At 42.5% G+C, this 26059-nt stretch overlaps 1 protein-coding gene across 4 annotated transcripts in view; it reads left to right on the top strand.

The window, feature by feature from the left end:
* The window catches only part of SMAD4 (SMAD family member 4), a 49358-nt gene extending 26017 nt beyond the window's left edge, over positions 1-23341 (top strand). For 3 of the 4 annotated variants that reach the window (XM_038743869.1, XM_038743867.1, XM_038743868.1), the window contains exons 3-12: positions 1259-1433; positions 2365-2394; positions 4638-4850; positions 7312-7431; positions 7543-7659; positions 9250-9300; positions 11071-11254; positions 12068-12236; positions 19880-20018; positions 21797-23341. In XM_038743869.1, coding sequence (XP_038599797.1) covers positions 1259-1433; positions 2365-2394; positions 4638-4850; positions 7312-7431; positions 7543-7659; positions 9250-9300; positions 11071-11254; positions 12068-12236; positions 19880-20018; positions 21797-22008 — 1410 coding nt within the window. In that variant the 3' untranslated portion in view covers positions 22009-23341. Of the gene's footprint in view, positions 1-1258; positions 1434-2364; positions 2395-4637; positions 4851-7311; positions 7432-7542; positions 7660-9249; positions 9301-11070; positions 11255-12067; positions 12237-19879; positions 20019-20901; positions 21094-21796 lie in introns of those variants that run through there. The other variant, XM_038743870.1, reaches the window with a different exon arrangement.
* The last annotated feature ends 2718 nt before the right edge of the window (positions 23342-26059 follow it).

Here is a 26059-nt window from a genome sequence, read left to right as displayed (position 1 = left end):
GTCTTAATCCCTCTTAATCCCCATTTTACAGATGAGGTAACCGAGGCACAGAGAAGTTAAGTGGCTTGCCCAAGGCAGAGCGTGGAGTAGAACCCACCTCCTCTGACTCCCAATCCCGATCTCTTGCCACTAAGCCATGCTGCTCCCACTGTATTTTCATACAAGCTTGAAAGCACCCCATTTTGCAGGTGAGGTAGCTGAGGCACGGAGAAGTGAAGTGGCTTGCCCAAGGTCACGCATCTGACGGTTGGCGGCGCCGGGATTTGAACCCATGACCTCTGACTCCAAGGCCCGTGCTCTTTCCACTGAGCCACGCTGCTTCTCTTATATTATTATTACCTTATTAGTTCACCTGTATGTATGTACATCACCTGTATATATGTATATATGTTTGTACGTCACCTGTATATATGTATGTACGTATTTATTACTCTATTTTATTTGTACATATTTATTCTATTTTATTTTGTTAATATGTTTTGTTTTGTTGTCTGTCTCCCCTTTCTAGACTGTGAGCCCGCTGTTGGGTAGGGACCATCTCTATGTGTTGCCAACTTGGACTTCCCAAGCGCTTAGTACCAGTGCTCTGCACACAGTAAGCGCTCAATAAATACGATTGAATGAATGAATGAAAAGCTCCTTTAGGGAGCGTACTCCTTCCGTGGGGGGAAAAATGGAAACAGGAAGTTTTCTAGCATGTTGTGTTCTCAAAGAAACTCATGGGGTAAAGTATATTTGTTTTAGTGGCCATTGATACCATGGAAACTAATGGGCTTAAAGAGTACCCCCTGTGACAGGTGTTTTTCTGTACAACATCTTTGTGTTGACCAACAGCAGAATGCTCTACACCCGTGCCACTCATTGTTAAACACTGGATTAAACACTGCGAAGTTACAGAAACACAAGTTTTATACAGTAAGGCTCAGCCAGCATCACACTTTGACAGGCATCACGAATGCACATAACCATTTCTTCCTACACCAAATCTTGAGACAACTTGGTGAAAACTGGGTGTGCTAACCTTGCCATATCCTCTTTGCCACTGCTAAATTTTGGTGTTTGCCATTTCCTTCCAGTTTTTCATATAAACTAGCCCAGCCGTTTGGTTTAGCTCATTTTTCTTTGGAATAAATCTAAACGTAGATCTCGCCTTATGGGCAACTTTATATTGTTTCAGATTTCGTGTCTTATAAAGTTTTTATTTTTCTGACCGAGGTTTTTTTTTCCCCCCTAAGCAAATCTATTTTTAACTTTCTAGGTGGCCGGACGTAAAGGCTTTCCTCATGTGATTTATGCTCGCCTTTGGAGGTGGCCTGATCTTCACAAAAATGAACTTAAGCACGTGAAATATTGTCAGTATGCTTTCGACCTAAAATGTGATAGCGTTTGTGTGAATCCATATCACTATGAACGTGTTGTATCACCTGGCATTGGTAAGTTTAAAAAAAAAAGAAACCACCTCAAAATGTAAATTCCGAAAGCCCTGACTGATATGATTAATTTCTGGAAAGTGGGTCTTAAACTAAAATATTGTACTTTGGAACCATTTTCCCAGAGGAATAATGTTATAAATGGGAGGTTGGTTCCTGTATCAAGCTCAGCTATGCCCTATTTTTATTCAAATTACCCAGAATTGTGCAGTCAATTATAAATGAATAGTGTAGCGACATTAATATATTTATGTTGTGAGTAGCAATCATATGACATAAATACGGTGGTATAAAATGTCCATTAACCCTTTCCTTCAATTTAAAAAGCAAAGGTATATTTTAACCTCCTCTTTAAATAGAAAAAATTAGGCCCACGGGTGGGTTTGAAGTAGGTGAGCTTCTCGGGGTTTGTCTATCCCTACAAAGCAAACAGACCACCAGGCAGGTTAAAGGTTGAAACATCAGCTGAACGATGTGGAGGGTTTTTTTGTTTTTTTTTTAATAAGAGGAAGCAGGAAGAGAAAGCGAGGGAAAGGCCAGAAAAGTGGTGAGCCAGATGTAGAATAGTATAGAGAGAAAGGAGCGCCAGCTGTAAGGGCTAAACTGTGGCACCACTACCGGCAGTTCCAGTTTGGGTCTTGGGTTTTTTGCTGGCTGGACTGGGACGGTCTGCAGGGCTGCCCGAGGGCTGGAGTTACCGGCCCCAAGACACCGTAGTGGTGCTTTTTCACCCTTTCAGAATGTAATACCCTGTGAACTAAGGTAATGCCCAAGGCAAAATATCTATATATAATTTATGACCAGTGTAAGTTTCAGCAGAGGTGTAAGAAATGTGGTTTAAACCTAAATGCAGTTTTTCTATTGGTTTGAAAAACTATATGTTTGAAAGTAGAAATATTAATGGTAACTTCTCTCTCTTTTCCCCTTTGAAAAGATCTCTCAGGATTAACACTGCAGAGCTCAGGTAGGTTATTCTTTGCTCATCATTTATCTGTGCTTTCCTCTGGTTCATCTAATACTCGTTTAGTACTAGCTTGGCTGTGGGGGGTGTTAGAACAATACCCCCTCTTTCTATTGGCTTCATCAAGAATAAACTTATTTTTAAGCTAAATACTTTGCTTAATTCAAAACTTGAGACCTGAAATGAAGGGGTTTATGTCTCTTCTAGAATGTCGTCTTTTTTTTTTGTAATGGTCTTTGTTAAGTACTCAGTACATGTTAGTCACCGTTCTAAGCGCTGGGGTAGATATAAGGTAATCAGGTCCCTGTCTCCCGTGGGGCTCACGGTTTTAATCCCCATTTTACTGATGAGGTAACTGAGGCACTAAAAAGTTAAGTGACTTGCCCGAGGTCACAGAGACAAGTGGCGGATGACAAGCATCTCGATGATACCATTCCTGGGGAGGTAGTTTAAGAGCCCTGGAGGCAGTTTTTATAGGCCAACTGACTGGACAGTAATCTATATGAGCCACCAGTTATTTCAGAGTATTCCTTGGTGCATTGGCAGGTGTAAATTGCTATTTCAGATGAGGCGTTGCGTTTCCAATACCTCAACTATTGAATGGTGGATTTTTCTTAATTGTAATCTAAAACATTTTTTCCCGTAATAAAAAATATTTACAGAAACTGTAAAACTTCAAAAATCATCTCTCTTCAGAGCAGCGAGAGAACACTTGCTTTTAATATTCATGTGACTATCGTATGAATAATGTGGAAATGCTTTGGAAAAATAAATTGAAGTAGAAATTCAAGGTGTTTCAATTAGCATGGCACCTTTAGATTTTTTGAGCGGGGAGTGTAGCTGGCCCATCCCACCTTGCCCCGTGGATTCTGAATGGACCCTGAAGAGGATCCAAAAGGTCAGCTCCACTTTTCCTCTGAAGGCAAGCCTTGCCTGACTGCCTGGCCCTGCAGCTGCAGGTTTCACGTTATCCTTTACAAGCCTTGTGGTTGGCGGTTCTTCTCATCCCCAGCCCCAAATCCCAGTGGGAATGAGCTGTATACCCACCTCAGCCTTGGTCCAGCCAGGCAGCCTAAGCGTTGCCCTTGGGCAGGGTGAATTTTGGGGTGAGACCCGTGGGCCAGTTTACCCAGCTAATTGCCACAAGTGGCAGCAGCCCCAGCTTAGTTGGTCCAGCTTCAACTTCAGCAGCAGAGGCTCTTCCCCTTCTCAATCAATCAATCAATCAATCAATCATCAGTGGTGTTTACTGAGCGCTTACTGCGTGCAGAGCACTGTATTAAGTGCTTGGGAGAGTACAATATAACACAGTTGATAAACACTTCTCCCACTTCCTCTTTTCCTCCCTCTCCCCTCCCCCTGCCCTAATTCTTTTTTCTGCCTGCCCAAGTTCAGCCCCATGCCCAAAATGCCTTCTAAGAATTGCTACACGTTTTTCCTAAATAAAGCAGTCTCAATAAATAACTTTCTGGAAAAGCTGGAGGCCAACACTAAGGGGGAAACAGGCAACACCTCTTGAATTCATGGTGGTCTCATCTGATCCAATTCTTTCAGTGAAGGGTCCTTATTTTTTTTGTTGTTGTTGTTGGTTTTAGCTGTTGAAACAGCCTGGGAAAGTAATTAGGGGCAAATAGTATTGACTTCACAGAGGGGGAAACGGAGACACAGACACGTTCTAAATTTCACAGTGATTCACTGTCATCTTGGAAGGGGTGATGTACTGGGGAATAGGAATTCCAAAAAGTCCAGGAGCCGTACCGTAGGTCACCCAGATCCATTTGGTGAAGGTTTTCTAGGAGGTTAGGTACCTCCTGGAAACTGGTGTCGCTTTGTATTTCCTGGATTCTGTAAAGTGTTGTGTCTCTGCTCTTGTTCCCACCACTTTCCCGGTTTCCTGCTGGTTCGGGGGCATAGGAGGTTGATGACAGTAGCCATAGAGGGTCCAGTGGTGGCATGGTGACTAGTAGTGATTGTGAGTAACTTAATTTAACATTTACTGTGTGCGAAGCACTGAGTATTACGCACTGGGAAGGAAATCCGTAGATCTGATATAGACACTTCAGGGGGCTCACAATCTAAGGATAGAGAGCCCACTCTCGGCCACCAAATCAGTAGAGACCGTGTTCTCCCTTCTCCATCTCTTTAGACACTTGTAAGTTGTACGTCTGTAATGCTAATTAACTTGTGCCTGCCCCTCTAAAATTGCATGTTGGTCCTTGATAAAGTTTATTGAACTTTTAATACAGCTCCATCAAGCATGTTGGTGAAGGATGAATATGTTCATGACTTCGAGGGACAGCCGTCATTATCTACTGAAGGACATTCAATTCAGACCATCCAGCATCCACCAAGTAACCGCGCATCTTCAGAGACGTACAGCACCCCAGCCATGTTAGCTCCGTCCGAGTCGAACGCTACCAGCACCACTAACTTTCCCAACATTCCTGTGGCTTCCACAAGTGAGTGATGCAAGTAACGCGAAGTGAAACGGGGATAAGGAGCAGGGGAAGGATTTAACTGTTGTATGGAACCAAATGTCCCAACTGGAGTCCAAGAAAAGAGGCAGTACGAAAGCACCTTTCCCTGTCATAGGAAAAATTTGGCTATGAAATTCATTTGGGTGTTCTCATAAATGCAGTATACTCTTTGGAACTTAGGTAGTGAGATACTTCATATTGAATGAATTGCTTTGTGGCTTCTGTACTATAGAAGGATTGATTTAAATAAGAATGAACTTTTTAAAGACCTATACAACACCCTTAAACCAGTATTTCATTTAAAGGTGGTTGGAACAAAGATTCTCACTGTGATTTTTTTGTGGCCCTTTTCAGATCATTAAATATTTTCTAGCTGAATTTTTATTGAAAAAGACCAAATTATTATTTGGGGCATTGAAAGAGAGCAGCCTTTTCTTTTGAGCTTCTGACTTAGTTTTGAATTAGGGACAGTATGGTTTGGGGAATGGCATATGTCCTTTTTCTGTGTTGGTTGTGTTTTCACAAGAGCCTTTTATTCTCCCTCTTCATCTGGATTACATTCTCAGAAGGAAACGGTAAAACTGAGGGTGATGACTCAAAAGAAATCAGCAATTGCAGAATGTCTCCATCCTCATATTCCCACATACTTTAAAATATAGTTTCTAAAACAACCATTTTTGCTTCTTCCCTCTCTCCCCCACCTTCCAAGTTGGAGAGTCAATTTGTAACTAAAAACTACGTGAGATTTGTTTTGATAAACAAGGGCTGTAAAGTTCTGCAGAAGACCAGGAAAAAGTTTGTGTTAAGAGGTGGGGACCTTTCTCCCTGGTGCTGCTCCAGGCATTTCGTTCCCCATGCTGGGATCAGTCTGTTGTTTTAGGGGCAGAGAAAGGGAAGTTCCCTCAAAGGTCCCAGTGTTTGTCCCCTGTGTTTTCAGTCTTCAGAGACTTGGAGTAATAACAATAATAATTGTGGTGTTTAAACCCTTACTATATGCTCAAGCACTCTACTAAACGCCGTGGTAGATACAAAATAAACAGGTCCCACGTGAGACTCAAAGTCCGAGTAGGAGGGAGAACAGGTATTGAATCCCCATTTTGAAGTTGAGGGAACTGAGGCACCGAAAAGTTAAGTAACTTGCCCAAGATCACCCATCAGGCACATGGCAAAGCTGGGATTAGAACCCAAGTCAATCAGTCGCATTTATTGATCGTTTACTGTGTGCGGGGACAGTACAACAGGACAGTGCAACAAGTCTAATGTCTGGTGGGAGCGTACAGCACAACAATATGACAGAAACATCCCCTGCCTACAAAGAGCGTAATGTCTAGAGGGGGCTGAGAGTCTAGAGGGAATGTACAACACAACAGTGTGACAGACACGTTCCCTGACCACAACGAGCTTGCCGTCTAGAGGGAGTTTACAGTCTAGAGGTCCTCTAACTCCCAATCCCATGCTCTTTCCAGCAGATCATGCTGCTTCTCCAAAGCGGCTACAGTTTGAACAGTTTTGTGAAAATGAAAACCAGCGTATGGGGGTGCAATCGAGAGAGCTCTGGTATGTTAGCACATCAGAGCTGATCATGGATTAGGCCTGGCCAGTGGATTCTGAGTCCCCTGGAGTTTGGTTAGCTGGCACAGAGCTGAACTCCATTGGGTTCCAAAGCTGCTGCGGTGCTCGCCCAGCTCCCCCGTTTTGGAGCAAGGGTGGGTTAAGGGTTTAGGAGCAAGGAGCATTGCCACCAGACTAGGAGAAAAGGCCAACTTAAACACCCTTGTTCGGCCAGCCTTCTCTTTCACTCCCTTTCCTGCCCCTCCACTTTTCCCGTGCTTCCCAGGCCACACGAGCAAACGGTCTCTTCAACCATTTTTTGTCCTACAAAGTGTCATTCGCTTCGCTCTTTACTTTTCTATTTGCAGTGCCTGGCACTGTTTTCGGTTCTGCCTCCCGCTAACACAATCTTCCTGCAAGCCTCTGTTCCGAACGAGCCACCCTGTTCCCGATTGCTGCATGCCAGGTTGATCCGTCAGCCTCTGTTGTGTCTCGGCACTCTTCAGCTGTGTCGCGTCATTTGAGATTTAGGCTTTTTTGGTGGAAAAAAAGGTGAAGAAATGAGTCAGTGTAAGTTTCCCCGACTGTCAGAGATACTTTGTTCTTTCCTCTCCCAAATTAAAGGAGCAACTTGTATAGGATCGGGGTTGTTCCTTTTGTTTTGGACAAAGTCATTCATTTATTCATTCAATCTTACTTATTGAGCACCTAGCGTGCGAAGCACTGTACCAAGCGGTAATATAACAATAAACAGGCACATTCAATTTCACAGCTAAGTCTGTTAGCGTAGGCCTAATCTTTATGGTGGTTACTAAGATAACTTCTTGAACATGAAAAATCATAGGACCTCCGTTATTTTTTGCTCAACCACGTTATTATTTCCTTTCTGCAGGTCAGCCTCCCAGTATATTGACAGGGAGCCATAGTGATGGACTCTTACAGATCGCTTCAGGACCCCAGCCAGGACAGCAACAGAACGGATTTGCTGCTCAGCCGGCCACTTACCATCACAGTACGTGCCGGTTTCTTACAGCTCTTTAAAATGTGCGACTAAAGATGTAAATTTCCAGCCGTTGCTAGGCTTTTTGAAAGTAAGTTATCCATGTGGTTCTCAATTTTGTAGACAGTACTACCACCTGGACTGGAAGCAGAACAGCAGCATATCCCCCTAATATACCTCACCATCAAAATGGTCATCTTCAACATCATCCGCCTATGCCACCCCATCCTGGACATTACTGTAAGTTTTTTGGGGTTTTTTGTTTTGGTTTTTTTGTTTTGTTTTGTTTTTTAATCATGAGGTTTGTTTTTTTTTTAACCTACTTTTAGTTCATGATTGTTGCGCACTTGGGACCAACAAAAAAAAAAATTCCCTGAAATTTTCCATGTAATTATGATTCACTCAGTGATAAATACCTCATTGCATTTCTTTTCAGGAAACCATTCTACACAAACATTACCATACCTTTTTTTTTGTAACTGTGAATTAATTTATTGCATGTCCTGTTTCTCAAAATGGTGATCATAGGCATTTTTTTTTTACAAAAAGACAGTCATCGTTGAAGTAGTTGCTTCTGACAAGTGCAGGTGTTAAATTGCATTCTTAGACTCTACAAATTGAAAGAAATGCTGAGGAAGCATTGTAAGATAGGTGCATAGGGAAATACTTATTTAGGATACGAAATCAATATATCTTTTTTTGGGGTATATGTTAACTGCTTACTATGTGTCAAACACTGTTCTACGTGCTAGGGTAGGTACAAGTAAATTAGGTCAGTCACAGTCCCTGACCTGCAGGGAGCTCACAGTCTAAGCTTTTAAAACTCACATAAAGAAAGCCCAATATACAATGCACTAAAAAGTTTCCTAGGGATATAACTTCTCCCAAAGTGCCTAACTTACTCCCTCTCGTCATTGATGGCAACAACCATCTTCCCCATCGTTCGGACCCATGAGTCCTCTCTCTTTCAACCCTCATACTCAGCCAGTCACCAGATCCTGTCCGTTCTCTCTTCACATCATCTCCAGAATCTGTCCCCCTTCTCCGTCCAAACAGTCAGACTGCTGGCTCCAAGCACTTGTTGTCTACCAAGTCGACTATAGCGTCAGCTTTCTCGCAGACTTCATTGCCTGCAGGCTCTTCTCTCTCATCCGTTCTTCACTGTGCTGCCCGGGCCTTTTTCTACAACATCATTTTGCATGCTTCACCCCGCTCCTCAAAAACCTCCCAATGATTGCTCGTGCCCTCTTTGTCCACCAGAAACTCCTGACCATTGGCTTTAAGGCACTCAACCAGTTTTCTTCTCTCCCTTATCGTTGCCACCCCACTGCTACCAAGCTCACACCCTTGCTCTTTTCAAGCCAGTCTCTTCCTCGTACCTCGTTCTCGTTTCTCTCACTGCCCTCCCTTCTGTCTGGAACTCCTTCCCCTTCACAATCCTCTGCATCTTCAAGACCCTTTTGAAATCACATCTCCTCCAGGAGGCCTGTCACGATTAAGTATTTCTGTGTCACTTTAGCTCTTGGGTACTCATCCTCCCACTCTTGTAGCACTTATGAACAAATCTTTAAACTACGTTGCTTCCCTCTACTGTCAATATATTTCTGTGTCTGTCTCCCCCTTCGTAAACTCCTTGAGGGGAAGGGTCAAGTCTGTTGAACTTACTGTACTTTCCCAAGTTCCTTGTACAGTCATCTGCACTTGGAAAACTTAAGAAATTTTTTCAGGTTCCACATTGCCTTTTTAGGTGTTAAGTGGTTTCTTCAGGTTTTCCGTAGTATGTGAGCAATGTGGGATAAATTATTGGTTTCTGTGTTCATCACTCCTTAGGGCCAGTTCACAATGAGCTTGCATTCCAGCCTCCCATTTCCAACCATCCTGGTAAGTCTCTAAGATATTTTCAAATACCTTTTGTGTATTCTTATGTCTGCCCTTAAATACGGTATACAGAGTTACTAAAGTAACCTTGTTGTGACAGTGTGAGCTTAATGGTGTGGGAGGAACATCTGTGTTCCGAGCTTGGTCTGACGTGACCCTGAACAAGTCACTTAACTGCTTTTGTACCTCAAGTGTCCTCTTCTACTGGCTTTATTTTATTGTGGGGATGCAATAAAATAAGATACTTGTGGTTTGGGACACAAAATAAGGGGACTACAAAATTTACCAGTCCACCATTCTCTTTAATCTATGTTGAAGTATATATAAGGTAACATCAGTTTTGTTTATTATTGACTGACCATAAATTGTTACTGGCTCTAAACAAAGAGACAGTGACTGACAACCTTCTTTATTTCTCAGTGGCTTTTGCTATTTTTAAAAAATCAAAAAGAATAAGATGGAATTTTCAGATGTTTTCTGAGATAAAATTGGGCATATTACAGGCTTCTTGTGGGCAGAGACTAAGCCTAATGCGTCTTTTGTACTCTCCCAAAAACTTAGTACAGTGCTCTGCTCCATAAATACCATTGATTGGAAAGTGGCAAAAAAGTAGGACAATGAAGTCAGTAGCAGGGAAAGCATTTTTCAGAGCACAGACTGTTTAAAAACAGATTTTTGAAGTGAAAGTTGATATGAGTGGGAATTGGGCCCTAGCAAGTAGCAAGCAAATGGAAATCTAGCAGTTTTTTTGCCTACCTACTGTATTGTATTCTTCCAGGAACTTAGGTCAGTGTTCTGAACGCACAGTAAGCACTAAATAAATATCACTGAGTTGATTTCGAAGAGTAGGTATGGATATGCAGTTTAGAAATGGCTTTTTGACTAACATAAACAGATAACAGACTATCAAAAAGAACATTTAAAGATTGAAGAGAAATAGCGACTGGGTAATAACAGTCATGATAATATTTGTGAAGTACTTACTATGTGTCAAGCAGGGATAGATACAAGATAATCAGGTAGGTCACAGTTCCTGTCCCACATGGGGCTCGCAGTCATAATCCCCCTTTTACAGATGAGGTAACTGAGGCACAGAAGAGTTAAGTGACTTGCCCAAGGTCACACAGCAGACAAGTGATGGAGAAGCCGGGATTAGAACCCAGGTCCATCTAACTCCCACACCTGTGTTCTATCCACTAGACCATGCTGCCTCTCTAATTTTTAATACAGTCCTCTCTCAGTCTGTAAAAGGTTATCCAAACTACTCTTGGTTTACATTAAACAGATGACCGCAGGTAACAAAGTTGATTTCAGGTTTGGTCTCTTTGGGACTGGGTCAGAAAATTGTAAGATAGCTCCTCAAGGTGCCTTAATTAAAAACTTTCAAGCTTCTTAAAGTGTTAAGAAGTGCAACTATTGTGAAATCTGGCTTAGGTCTGTTCGGAGGAGAGTGATTTTTTTTGTCTCTTCATCTTCCTTGATATGTCAGCTCTTAGTAGACTTGGCCTCTCAAGGAAAGATCACTGTGCCTGGTAAGATAGCAAGGAAAAGATTCGTTGATGTCTTACCATAGATGTCATTTTTAAGTTCTGGGATGGAAACCGGACAAGAGAGAGCCCATTTTCTTTCCTTCGCACTTGAGCTTTCTGGTTGGTTTCAGAGTAGCACCTCTGTCTAGGAGGTGGATTCTGTTTGCAAGTAATGATGGAAGGCTTCACAGGAGTGAGATATAGGGGTTCTGTTTTTCATGTGTTTTTTTTTTTCCTTCGACAGCTCCTGAATATTGGTGTTCAATTGCTTACTTTGAAATGGATGTGCAAGTAGGAGAGACATTTAAAGTTCCTTCAAGCTGCCCAATTGTTACTGTTGATGGATACGTGGACCCTTCCGGAGGAGACCGCTTTTGCCTGGGGCAGCTCTCTAATGTTCACAGAACAGAAGCTATTGAGAGAGCAAGGTATCTTTCTTTATAAATCCCGTATGAATCCTTTGAAGCTTACACCTTTCTTCTTGCCTAGAACTCCCTCTCCCTTCACCCCGTGGCCCAGTGAATAGAGCCCGGGCCCGGGAGTTAGAAGGACCTGGATTCGAATCCCGACCCTGCCACGTGACCTTGGCAAGTCATTTCACCTCTCTGTGACTCAGTTCCTTCATCTGCAAAATGGGGATTAAGACTTGTGAGCCTCATATGGGACACGGACTGTGTCCAACCTGATTTGCTTGTATCCACCCCAGCGCTTAGTACAGTGCAGTGCCTGGCACATAGCGCTTAACAGATACCAGCTATTATTATTATCCCCATCATCCAAGCCCTTCTGACATCCCATCTCTTCCAGGAGGCCTTCCCTGATTAGTTTTTATTCTCCCTAGGTCAGATCCCCCAAGCTATCACCTTTTTCTTTTCTCTTTTCTCCTATTCAATCTGTAATTTACTTTATGTCCGTCTCCCCCACTAGACTTTTAAATTTCTTGAGTGCAGGGATTAGCTGCTAACTCTTGTGAACTCTTGTCTTCTAACTTTATTGCTGACTACAGTGTTTGCACAATCAAGATTCAGTAAGTAATCTTGATTGACTTGAATACATGTAGAATGGACTGGTTAGATCAAAACTGAGGGAGTCCCAGTGGTACGGTGTTTCTAAACTTGGAGCATTCTTGAAATTACTCATTCTCACCTACTGGTTCTGTGGCAGGTACTCATTATGGTAAAAATGACTTTTTAGTGCACTGTGAAATATTTTCTAACAAATTCTTGTTCTTTTTCTTAAAGGTTGCACATAGGGAAAGGGGTGCAGTTGGAATGTAAAGGAGAAGGCGATGTTTGGGTCCGTTGCCTCAGTGACCATGCCGTCTTTGTCCAAAGCTACTACCTAGACAGAGAAGCAGGGCGGGCACCAGGAGATGCCGTTCACAAAATTTACCCAAGTGCATATATAAAGGTGAGTTTTCCCTGTATTTGGGTTTTGCTTGGAGTAGAAATGCATAATGAATTAATCAGATAATTAGCAGAAATAATCATGTGTTGCGTGGATATGAAGGGAAAGTGTCGACAATACAAGTGACAATACAAGTGCTCTGGAAACTTAGCCCCAGCCCTGCTTTCCCTTACCCCAACCCTTTATTGTGCTGTGGCATCCTCTAGTCTGTAGGAAATGTGTCTACTAACTTTATTATAGTGTACTCTTCCAAGAGTTTAGGACAGTGCTCTGCATCTAGTCTGTAGGAAATGTGTCTACTAACTTTATTATAGTGTACTCTTCCAAGAGTTTAGGACAGTGCTCTGCATCTAGTCTGTAGGAAATGTGTCTACTAACTCTATTATAGTGTCCTCTTCCAAGAGTTTAGGACAGTGTTCTGCACACAGTAAGCGCTCAATAAGTACAGTTGATTGATGGCCAGACAGCTGATTAGTAGGGCTGGAACAAGGCGGTCCTTAGGTATTCAGAGCTCTGCCACAATTTTTTTTAATGGTGTTTGTTAAGCGTTTACTATGTTCCAGGCACTGAATTAGGTAGAACGTTAACAGGTTGGACACAACCCCTGTCTCACATGGGGCTCACAGTCTTAATCCCCGTTTTACAGATAACAGGCACCGAGGAGTGACTTGCCCAAGGCCTTATAGCAGACAAGTGGCAGAGGCAGGATTAGAATCCAGGGCCTCCTGACTCTCAGCCCCATGCCGTATCCACTATGTCACAGTGCTTCTTTTCATTAATAATTGCTGTGTGCTGGTTGACAGCCTACACGTTTTCCCAGTGAGGTTCCATCAGAACAGTGCCATTGGACAGCTGGTAGACTGCAGTGATTGGAACCCCTTGGTATTAATAATAATAATAATGATGGTACTTGTTAAGCGCATATTAAGGCCCTGCTGAGAGCTCACCTCCTCCAGGAGGCCTTCCCAGACTGAGCCCCTTCCTTCCTCTCCCCCTCGTCCCCCCTCCATCCCCCCATCTTACCTCCCTCCCTTCCCCTCAGCACCTGTATATATGTATATATGGTTGTACATATTTTTTTACTCTATTTATTTATTTACTTAATTTATTTGTACATATCTATTCTATTTTATTTTGTTAGTATGTTTGGTTTTGTTCTCTGTCTCCCCCTTTTAGACTGTGAGCCCACTGTTGGGTAGGAACTGTCTCTATATGTTGCCAATTTGTACTTCCCAAGCACTTAGTACAGTGCTCTGCACATAGTAAGCGCTCAATAAATACGATTGATGATGATGATATTACGTTCCAAGCGCTGCGGTAGATACAAGTTAATCAGGTCGGACGCAGACCCTGCCCCACGTAGGGCTCACGGTCTTCATCCCCATTTTACAGATGAGGGAACGGAGGCCCAGTGAAGTGATTTGCCCAAGGTCACGTAGCGGACAAGTGGCAGAGCTGGGATTAGAACCCAGGCCCTTCTGACTCCCAGGACCGTGCCCTAACTACGAGGTCACGCTGCTTCATCATCAATCGTATTTATTGAGCGCTTACTATGTGCAGAGCACTGTACTAAGCGCTTGGGAAGTACAAATTGGCAACACATAGAGACAGTCCCTACCCAACAGTGGGCTCACAGTCTAAAAGGGGGAGGCAGAGAACAAAATCAAACATACCAACAAAATAAAATAAATAGGATAGGTATGTACCAGTAAAATAAATAAATAAGTAGAGTAATAAATATGTACAACCATAATAAATATGTACAACCATATTGTACAACCATTGCTTCTCCAGCAATTGTAACCGCAGCCAGTCCCGTTCGACAGCAGCTGCTGTCGTTGCAGAAGTATTTCCATTGCTCACTGGGGGAGGTTTGGTGTTATCCCTTCCACGTCGATCGAGGCCTGCTTGCCTGTGCCAATCAGAATAGCCAGTTAGTTACCTAGATGCCATCATCTCCCATTCTGTCAAGAAGCCCACCCAACAGCAAGATGTGCTCTTTTTTTATACGTTAAAAAAAGGATATCAGATGTAGGAGGTGGGTCCAAACGTGATTTTTACAGCAAAAAAAAAATTAATCAGAACAAAGCCTTTTTGGAATTCCATTGAATTACCAGGAAATTTAGGGTGCCGTTCCAAGTAATTTGAACTGGTCGCCTGAACTTTTGTGAAAACAGTCAACAGCTAATGAGTGCTTAAGTTATTTTCTTTAACTGTTGCAGATTGTTACTTTATAAAAGCGTTCATCAGCTGCTTTTTTTTTTAATCAAAGGATCTAGAATCTGTATTTCTTTTGTTTACCACCAAAACACAAAAGTCACTTTTAGGCTGTATTAGCAGAAGCATCTTAGCCCATCCCAGTGGTCCTGACCATCTCTGAAGTAACCAATCAATCAATCGATCGTATTTATTGAGCGCTTACTGTGTGCAGAGCACTGTACTAAGCGCTTGGGAAGTACAAATTGGCAACGTATAGAGACAGTCCCTACCCAACAGTGGGCTCACAGTCTAAAACAGTGTTAGACAGACTAAAATATTTTTTTTTTTTCCCGTTTGGCATAGTCTGTAAACATGGAGATCTAACTAAAGACAAGAGTAATCACCAGGTCATTATTAATAATGGTACTTAAATGCTCACTGTGCACCAAGCACAGTAATAAGTGCTGGAGTAGGTGCAAGATAATCAGGTCAGACGCAGACCCTGTTTCACATGGGGCTCACAATCGGAGAAGGAGGGAGAACAGGCGTTTAATCCCCATTTTACAGATGAGGAAACTGAGGCAAAGGAAGTGAAGTGATTCGTTGAAGGTCACAGGGCAGGCAGGTGGCAGAGCAGGAATTAGAGGCCAGGTTCCCTGATTCCCGGGCCCGTGCTGTTTCCACTAGGCCCCATGGCTGCTAGGTTACCTCTGTTCCCCATCATTATCACTGTGGCTGATAGCGAAAAGGCTTTTGCAGTAACCTTGAGAGTTTCACGTTAGCAACAGATAAGTTGTTGTGGGGAATTCCAGTGCCAGAGTAAGGAGGGGGATCGCATGCTTTCCTTATTATCAGATACCTCGGGACTGAAAAACTTGATTTTTGCAAGTCAGCAAGTGTGCACCTTGACTGATCAATAAGAAAATACCACGGACCATCCCAAACCCATTCACTGTGGGTCCGCCCATTATTCACTCTCCCAAGTTTTTGACGGCAGGACCGAAGGAATATAGATCATTGAGCAGATTGCTTGTCCGAGATAAACATTTGATTCACCCCATAGTGCCTCTAATAATACAACCTGTGCACTGTGGCTCAGCCCCCAGACTAGGTGATTGGACGAGTGCTTGCAAACAGCATCCTTCTGTAAATGCCTCCGCAACAGCACGGCCTGGATGTGGGACATCTTGGTAGTTCCTGTTATTGTCAGTGTGGTGACTACACCGAGGCATTGTCATCAAGGTCATGTCACCGTTGGTGACCATTAGCTAAGAGGATTGTTAAGATCCAGCCACCATTCCAGATGTCATTAAATAATATTTACCGAGCACCCAGATGTGTGTGGGTATTGTGCTGGGTACCCATGTCAGTTCACAGACTGAGCCCCCTTCCTTCAAAGCTGATTGCCTAAATGATTTCTGTGACTAGACAGGTGAATATTGATTAAATGCAGCATTATGCTATCTAAACTCAAATGCCCCCTTCTAAAATATCTTTTGGATGGGAGGACCAAGCATACCTACTCCAAGAATTCCTGTGAAAAATGCAGCCTGTTCTAAAGTGATCACCCATACACAGAAAATTATTTCTCAAGGACAGTTTCAGCAGTGGTGAGTCGCCTGATTCATTATGACAGATGAGGTCTCACAGTTAACGTTTAATCAAAATAAGACGACTTGGAAACCGACTTTTCCCGGTGCAGCTGTGAACAATTGCAAGGATCCCGGATTTGATAGATTAACCTCACAGATCTTCCAGAGAGGAAGGAAGGATCTGGGCGATTGTGCACTTCCTCGTCAGCTGTCCCTGTGATATACTTGCACCCTCTTTCACTATCATTGACCGTCAGCCGGGTGCAACTGCTGTCACCGGTGTTTCATAAACAAAGTTTAAGTATCTGAAATACCTGAAGCTTATCAGAAGTGTAATGAACTTCATGGGATTTTTGCTAGCCCTGCTGGATTTAAACTCAAGGATCTCCTAGTAAGTTTGGCTACCTCTCCATTAGCCCTGTTCACTATCATTCATGATTTACAACATTATCTATTGGGTTCTGTTTTGGGTGCTGTAGGGGTTATATACTGTGATACATCTATGGTTCCCTACCCTCGAGTTTACAGTCGATAGGCCCGATTAACGTAGCGTTACAGATATACTAGCAAATGTAATGAATACCTGTTGCTGGGAAATAGGCTAGGCGGGGGCTGAGATTTGGGATTAATCAGTTCCTGGTTAATTGGGGAAGGCTTCCTGTAGAGGCTAGGTTCTGATCGCTAGGTAATGTGGGATTACCTTAGCAGAGAGCTAAAAGACGGTACCGATAGCTTGTCCAGTTCAATCAATCTGAGTCATGGTTCCAGTTTTAAATAGTCAATTTTATTTGCCCCTTTGGGTCCTGCAGCCGGCGTTATGGATGTGCATGGTAGAATACGTTTCTAATCTAACCAGCAGCTTTTCCACCCCAGAGATTGTGTTGCAGAATCATCAGTGTCAACGTCAATAAAACTGCAGAAGCTGGGAAGGCCTAAATTGCATGGCCTCTGCCTTCAAGGCACTGAGGCTCTGGGAGAAAGCCACTAAGATGGCGTATTCTGGTTATATGTGTTTTAGAAGCGCACACACTGGAACATATTCTGCTTTCATTATGGAAAATAGTAGAGAAGAGAAGGTATTGAAAAATCATAACAGAGTTTACAGAGCTTGTTTGCTCCCTGGATACGTGTAAAGCATACTGATTTTATTCCCCCTAAATCATAATAAGCTCTTGGAGGTCAGGGTCAGAGTGCTCTGAACACAGAAGGTGCTCAATAAATAGCCATCTTGTCTATTCGGTTAAAGTTTTAGATCTTGCATCTGGGGGAAAGGTGGTCCAAGAAAGATATACCCAAGCAGAAGAAATTCCACAATAAACTACCATTGTCCAACTCGGTTTTTAGCAAAGGTAAAAGAGGGGGGAGATAAGTGAAGCCTTGCTATAGAATAATTAAGACTGATGGGATGACTACTTCTTTCTAGGCAAGGTTGTGCCTACAAACGAGGGAAAAACCCTCCCTCTCTAAACTTGAATTTGGTCCACTTTTAAAGTCTCTGTGCCAGGCTTCTTCTGTTGGTTGCAGCAAATAATTGCCTCCCAGCCATAGGAGGGTATTTAGACTGTTAGCTCATTGTGGGCAGGGAGCTTGTCTCCCACCTCTGTTATATTATACTGTCCTAAGCACTTAATACTGTGCTCTGCACAGAGGTAATGTTCAATAAATATGCTTGATACATAACATTTGTGAGAAGAAAAGACTGCTGTATTGCAAGCCATCTCTTTGGGAGTCACTTTACAATCCCTTTACTGATGAAAATCAAGGACAATTCTGGCAGCATACCAGACATTGTTATTAAAAATCTGAAAGTGCAAAATTAAATTTTGGGTAGTAATGTATATGAAGTTAAATTGTCTTCTTACCAGCTTAACCCTAAGAAAAAAAATCATCTCATGTATGTCAAACATTTGGGACTTCGGATTTAGGGTGTTAGCTGAATTATCTAAATTCTGACCAGTTTTTACCTGTTGCTATTCTTGTTCTTTCCCTTTACTTTTCATCATCATCATCATATCATCAATCGTATTTATTGAGCGCTTACTGTGTGCAGAGCACAGTACTAAGCGCTTGGGAAGTACAAGTTGGCAACATATAGAGACAGTCCCTACCCAACAGTGGGCTCACAGTCTAAAATCTACCTTTGATTTTTCGCTTACTGTGTGCAGAGCACTGTACTAAGCGCTTGGGAAGTACAAGTTGGCAACATATAGAGGCAGTCCCTACCCAACAGTGGGCTCACAGTCTAAAATCATCCTGTGATTTTTCCCCTCCCTCTTTGGCTTCCCTTTCTCTTCCTCTTGCCCTCTGGATGGTCACCTTCTTTCTGCTAGTTTCTTGAGATCCCTCTCCTCTTCTCACTCTGCCTGCCCCTGTCCACCTCTTGTCTGTTGTTTTTATCCTGTCTTTTTTTTTCCTCTTCATTGTCCATCTTCTCTCCCTTACATTTATTCTGTAAATTTTTATCCCAGTATCCGCTTCTTTGCTCAGTTCATTTTGTGTTCTTCATCTCCATCTTCCTCCCCCCAATTCCTCCCTTCCCCCCCATTCCTCCCGTTTCTTTCCCAGTCTGGAAATTTCGGCTCTCTCTTCCCAATCCCTCTTCAGTCCCCTTCACCTTAGTCTGTCAGCTCACTCAGCCCATTTTCACTTCTTCCTCTTTCCGGGGAGCCTAGCAGCCACTTCTGGGACAATTCACTTGGCAAAGCCCAGACGGCAGAGATGCCAGCCCCAAGCCTCCTTCTCTTCTCTCATCCCCCTGGTCTTCCTGTCCCACTCCTCCCGGGTAAAAAGCCCGGGGACTGAAGCAGTGGCTCCTCTGAAGTGCCCTTTTAGGGTTAGTGGTTTTGGTGTGGCATCTGTATCAGGCTCTGGGGCATATAAGGAATAGTGAGGTCACTTCCAATGGACAAACCTGGCCCATCTCAATTAAAAAAAAGACCAGGAGGCCTAGAGAGGCCCAGGGGTTATTCTGCCCATCCATCTCCCTACAGAGGTGGGCTGAGTGCAAGTGGAAAGGCCCCTTGGCTACTACTGAGGCTGGAGCAGGCCGTGCTTGCGCTGTCATCTAGACTGTGAGCCCACTGTTGGGTAGGGACTGTCTCTATATATTGCCAACTTGGACTTCCCAAGCACTTAGTACAGTGCTCTGCACACAGTAAGCGCTCAATAAATACGATTGATGGATTGATTGTCATGACATCAGTGGTTGTTGTTCCCCTGGTTAAGTGCCCTCGGGGAAGCGTGGAGAAAGAGCTCTGGGCATGCTCAGGCAAGGCCTGAGCCCGCCTGACAATCAATCAATCAATCAATCGTATTTATTGAGCGCTTACTGTGTGCAGAGCACTGGACTAAGCGCTTGGGAAGTACAAGTTGGCAACCTATAGAGACAGTCCCTACCCAACAGTGGGCTCACAGTCTAAAAGGGGGAGACAGAGAACAAAACCAAACATACTAACAAAATAAAATCAATAGAATAGATATGTACAAGTAAAATGAATAGAGTAATAAATATGTACAAACATATATACATATATACAGGCGCTGTGGGGAAGGGAAGGAGGTAAGATGGGGGGGATGGAGAGGGGGGCGAGGGGGAGAGGAAGGAAGGGGCTCAGTGTGGGAAGGCCTCCTGGAGGAGGTGAGCTCTCAGTAGGGCCTTGAAGGGAGGAAGAGAGCTAGCTTGGCGGAGGGGCAGAGGGAGGGCATTCCAGGCCCGGGGGATGAGCACCTCAAGCTTAAATAGAGAGGGAGCCAATGTGCAGGGCCCTGACTGGGATTTTCTAAGACTTCCATTTCGTTTTAGGCAGCATGCCCGTAACTCAGAATTTGTATCCTTTTTTTTTTTTTTTTGGAAAGGTATTTGACTTGCGCCAGTGTCATCGTCAAATGCAGCAGCAGGCTGCCACTGCACAAGCCGCAGCAGCAGCGCAAGCGGCAGCAGTAGCAGGAAACATCCCCGGACCAGGCTCAGTAGGTGGAATAGCTCCTGCCATCAGTAAGTGTACTTTTGTCTTGCTTTTTCAATTTCCAAAAAGCCAAATGAGCTGTATTATGTCTCTGCTTTAATCATCATGATAATAATAATAATGCCATTAAGCACTTACTATGTGCAAAGCACTGTTCTAAGTGCTGGAGAGGTTGTCCCACGGGGGCTCACTGTCAATCCCCATTTTACAGATGAGGGACCTGAGGCACAGAGAAGTGACTTGACCAAAGTCACACAGCTGACAATTGGCGGAGCCGGGATTTGAACCCATGACCACTGACTCCAAAGCCCGGGCTCTTTCCACTGAGCCACGCTGCTTCTCATCAGCAGTACCTGAAAGAATTGTTTCTGTGTCAATCGGTGGTTTTTATGGAGCGCTTACTGTATGCAGAGCACTCTATTAGGCCCTTGGGCGAGTACAATGCAACAGAATTAGCAGACACGTTCCCTGCCCCTAACAAGCTTACAGTCTAGAGGGGGATTTGAACTGCTTATTCAGGAAATGAGCCTTTTGACTCTTTGAATGGACTCCAGCTCTCCCTTTCTGTAATAACCCATTCCATTTTTTAAATACTCTGTCTTCACTGGTGCAGAGCCTGCCTCTCTTCACTAGTATCAGGATGGGATAGAAGAGAAGTTGGGGTTGATGCACTCATTAGAAAATGTCACAGTAGATTACAGTTGCTAGCCTTTGGGCTTTATAGGGATAGAAATCTGATCCTGATCTGAGAATTATGCATCTGTCTCAGTTCTTCTAAAAGTTAGGCTGTTTGTGTGAAGGGAAAAACTTGTAGTGGGGTGGTATTTGGTAATATTTTAGAGCATTTTATGTATTTAAGGGTAAGATTGAACCGTGCCAGGTTTCACACTGATGGGGAATTTTTTACTGCAGAGTTAAACTCCTGAATGTAGACTTTTATGATGGAAACTGGTGGCACCCATCTGGCACCTCAGAAGGCATAACTAGTGATTCAGTCAACCCCTGTTGTTAACCTCTTCAGTGTGGTAAGCAAATCACACTGGCTAAGAAAACTGCAGCGGCCCTGCAGGTTTTCTCGACAGTATGCAAATCCTTCCCGTTAGCTTCTTTGTTTTCCTGATGAGTTTAGATTTTCTGAAAAAATTGCAGACCTCCCCCCCCCACCCCCATTACTGATTGGTTAAGAACTTTAAAATATAGGTGTGGCTGTTTTTAAAGTATAAAAACTTGGCTCTTTTGATGCCCCAGAGACTTGGGGAGACAAAAACAAATTAGTGGTAAACGTAGGCTGTCACCTCCAAGGAACTAGGAGATGTTTGTAAAAAACACTTCTTTCTTACACAGATGTCTGTGTGAAGTATTAGTAACAGATATTACTACCTCCAGTTTACACACAGGGAAACTGGAACAGAGAGGTTCATTTAGGACACAAGTCCTCTTAGAAAAAGAACAATTGCCGACGCCAGTTTTGTCTTCTAGCCAGCGCGTGTCATAGACGTTAAAGTTCCCATAGTCTGTGAGCAGATACTATAGCCTAGGCATGAGTCCCTCCTCATATCTCCATCTCCAGGGGGAATGGCTCGAGGTGGTTCTTTTTGTCTCTTGAATTAGAAGAAATTGGAGAAAGAGAAGCCACATTGGCCCCAGGCAGCGTGTCTCCATTTATTTCTTAGCAGTTTAGCCAGGAGGTAGGATCCTGAGAAGCCATTTAAGAAAAATTGGTCACTCAGCTCAGAAAGCCAGGAGGATGGGGCAGCCTCAGCCAGTCTTTTGAACGCGTTTCCGAAAAAAAATCTCTCTTCCTCAGGCCTATCCGCCGCCGCCGGGATTGGGGTGGATGATCTCCGCCGCTTGTGCATCCTCAGGATGAGCTTTGTGAAGGGCTGGGGACCCGATTATCCGAGACAGAGCATCAAAGAGACGCCTTGCTGGATTGAGATTCACTTACACCGGGCCCTCCAGCTTCTAGATGAAGTCCTCCATACCATGCCTATTGCTGACCCTCAGCCTTTAGACTGAACATTCACTGCCGTGGCCATTATATTGTCAGGACGGTGGACTGTAAAACGCAATCCTGTTTATAACCTGAAAACATATTTCACTTTCGTTCTGCTTAATCTTTTCACAAAAGGTTTAAAATGGTGTTTGCTGCCTTGCTCCTAGCAGACAGAAACTGGATTTTAGAACCTTCCAGTCATAATCCGGGGCTCAGAGCTTGAAGTAGGAAAAAAAAAAACCATAGACCGATTAGAATCCTCACCGGTTGTATATGAAGGAATCATTCCGATGCTGGAAAATTTAATCCCTGGCAGATTAGAGCCTTTTATGTGCAGAATATATATATATATATAAATTATATATGATATACTACATATGAAATTTTAAATTGCTGATGTTGAAATGCGAGTAAGATTCTCCCAAGTTAATTCACCTATATCATTCTGTATATTACTAGTTATTGTTAAGCAGATATTTTAATCAGAAATGTTGTGCCATGTGGGTGAATTAATATTACTAAGAGTAACTTTACTCGGCATTTTAGGAAGTTGGGTAATGAAAGCGTAACAGTATAATCTATATCCTAAACAGTTTTCAGAAAAACGAGCAAAGACTGATTTTAATTTTAATTCAAGTTGCCTTGCAACTTCTGGTTACACATTTGCTAAGGCAAACACTAATGTGTATATATTTGAAAATTCCTTCTAATAGCCATAGATACACAAAGCTACAAAATATTTTAAAATTGTTTTGTTCCGTTTTTGCTAACTAGGATTAGCCGGAGGCATTTCTCTGCCCTGTTTGAAAAAAAAATAGTACATGTTTTCTTTCTAGATTTCTGGGCATTAAGTCCGGCAACTTGGAAGTCTGGACAGGAATTCAGTGATACATATAGAGAAGTTTTTGTATTTTTAAAACACTAAGAGTTGAATGTCACTCTACTTAAGTATCCCGTGTTCTGCAAAGCTGATAAAAGCTTAATCGAAATAATAACATGTGGGAACTGGTAAGTTCCATGTTAAACTGCAGAATAAAGGAATTGTTGCAATTGTTCATAATGGGTGGTTTGGATATTTTTGTACTTCATTTGACATGTGATTTTTCGTACACAGTTTAAATCATGTATGTTATGACATTGTTTAAAATTCAGTTTTTGTATCTTGGGGCAAGTCTGCAAACTTGTTTTTATACCTTTTGGTTATTCTATGCCCTGGGCCATCAATGACCATATCAATTGGCAATGACTTTGTATAGAGAATTTAAAGAAAAATTTGCAAATGTATTGACTGTACAACAGACACAATATGTATGCTTTTTATCTAGCTAATACTATAAATAAAACTCTGGAAATCCCAATCTACTGAACTGCATTCTAGTTGTGCTTTTTTTTTTTTAAAAAAAAAGACTAATTTCTACACCTTGATCTCACCGCCTTTTAGGGACGTCGTTTTTCTCCCAAATGTCAGGCAGCACCAGTAGCAGTGGGTGAGTGTTTTTCTGTTTATCTTGTGCCCCCTTCTCCCCCACCAGTTTGGCTTCAGCACACTTTATTCAGTAAACTTTTAGTTCTTTTTTGAATACATCTTTTTCATAGCATAAAATGGACTCAGTTGTTTTCAATTAAGAAAAAATATTATAATCAATCTTCTCTAGTTTTTTTTGACAGGAGCTAAAAAGCAGAGTATATAAATAAGGAAAACAAAGTATTTAGCTATTTAAAGTTAGTCATTTTTAGAGAAATTATGCATATGCACATTGGTGAAATTCTTATAACTCATTCATTTGTATTTATTGAACACTTACTTTGTGTAGAGCTCCTAATTGTCCATTCTGATCTTTGCTAAGCTTTACTCCATGTCTCTTTGGGTCTAATTCACTAACCTGCATTTTAGTGTAAGGTTTAATTTAAGCATAGATTTGGCTTTAGATATGATTTTTACCTGAATCAACTGCTTCTTTCTGCTTTCAAGACTACTTTCAGAGTTTTTTTTTACGTGGGCTAGCTTTCAGGAAAAACTAAATTTGGTTCATCTTTTTCTTGTAAGATTTCTTTCCATTCTTCAGAGATTGTCTAATGTGATGTGGTGCTGCTAAAGAAGGAAGAGGAGCACAGCAAAGTTATTTATGAAAAGCTGTAGAAAGAGCCCTGAGTTTTTCAGAGGATTCATTCAGTCGTATTTATTGAGCGCTTACTGTGTGCAGAGCACTGTACTAAGCGCTTGGGAAGTACAAGTTGGCAACATAGAGAGACGGTCCCTACCCAACAGTGGGCTCACAGTCTAGAAGATAGGCTCTTATCACTAAATACTGTATCTTAATTCCTCTAAATGCGATTCTCAATACCAACCAACCTAAGCAGAAGCAGCGTGACCCATCTGCTAGAGCACGGCCCTGGGCGTCCGAAGGATCTGGGTTCTAATTCTGGCTCCACCACTTGTCTGCTGTGTGACCTTGGGTATGTCATTGAATGTCTGTGCCTCAGTTACCTCATTTGGAAAACGGGATTGACTGAACTCCATGTGGGACATGGACTGTGTCCAACCTGATTATCTTTTATCTACCTCAATGCTTAGTACAGTTCCTGGCACATATTAAGTACTTAACAAATGCTTTAAAAAACAAAATGGAACCGATGGACATTGTTGGCTAATTAACAGTAACAGTTAATTAACGGCGACTGGTGATTTCATTGCGAGAACTGTGAAGCCCCTTCGCCATTGGTAATTGATGCCGTTATATTTCCCACCCCCGTTGTGGTCAGGGGCCTTTTGGATAATGACCAGATAAAGCTAGAAGTGATATGTTTGTACATATTTATTACTCTATTATTTATTTATTTTACTTGTACATATCTATTCTATTTTATTGTGTTAGTATGTTTGGTTTTGTCCTCTGTCTCCCCCTTCTAGACTGTGAGCCCGCTGTTGGGTAGGGACTGTCTCTATATGTTGCCAACTTGTACCTCCCAAGCGCTTAGTACAGTGCTCTGCACACAGTAAGCGCTCAATAAATACGATTGATTGATCCATTCTCCCACTGTTCCTTAGACATCTTAATGATCAAACTTTGCCTTTGCTTCCTCCACAAAGCCCACGGTAATTGTTAAAAGTGAGTAGTGTGTTAAGCTTAGAGATTATCTGAATAAGGTCTTTTCTTTTTACACTTAAATAGCTTCCCCTAAATAGTTCTTAGCTCAGTCTAACTAGGGGCAGGTTTCAGAGTAAAAACGGGATGTGGAAGTCATTATTTGCCGTGAACAGTACTGATCCAGATATGGTTTGTTTATAATCTGGTGCCTTTCAGGCAAAAAAAACAAAATGTGACTGTGGCTTCATTGTTGCTAAGATTTTTTTTCTTTGATTTGTGTCACTTAAAAATGATTCCTCGTTTCGTGATGTCCGAGATCAATGGAAGGACTCAGGTAGATTTTGGGTGGGGGAATGTCTTATCCTGGCTCTCAGCCAGATACTCCAGTTGTGTCTTTCTGTAAACCAAATTCATGTTTAGACATTGTGTGTCACCCAAAAGTCTGTAACACTTTGTACTTAGATATTCACCCCATCTCCCGTCCACATTTTTGTACGTAGCCAATCTGTAATACAGCTTCTTGTGGACAGGGAGTGTGTCTACCTACTTTTATTGCACTCTTCAAGTGCTTAGTCCAGTGCTCTTAAGCACTTAGTCCAGTGCTCTGCACACAGTAAGCGCTCAATAAATACGATTGAATGAATGAATGCACCCAATCAGCAATCTATAAATACCATCGAGTGATTGCCCAGAGGGTGGCCAAAATCCAACTTTTTGCTAGATCAGCTTGTTCAGAAGCCAAATTGATTGCTTTAAATCAAAATTATGAATTGTATTGGGAGCAAATTTTTTTAAGGGAAAGTTCAATACTATTGACAACATGTCTGGCGGTTATTTTTTTATTTTGTCCCTTGGCCAAAATGAAGCCACTAGTATTCCAAGCTGCTGGAAGTCATTCAGGACTGACGCTCCCTTTGGGCAATCTATCCACCATGGACCCAATGACCAATTCCACCACCTTGCTTTAGACATTTAAAAATCACCT

The sequence above is a fragment of the Tachyglossus aculeatus genome, chromosome 3 (assembly GCF_015852505.1).
Source record: "Tachyglossus aculeatus isolate mTacAcu1 chromosome 3, mTacAcu1.pri, whole genome shotgun sequence".
In the NCBI taxonomy this organism is placed as follows: domain Eukaryota; kingdom Metazoa; phylum Chordata; class Mammalia; order Monotremata; family Tachyglossidae; genus Tachyglossus; species Tachyglossus aculeatus.
Note: the sequence above shows the minus strand (reverse complement) of the source record. Positions and strands in the feature narration are given on the sequence as shown.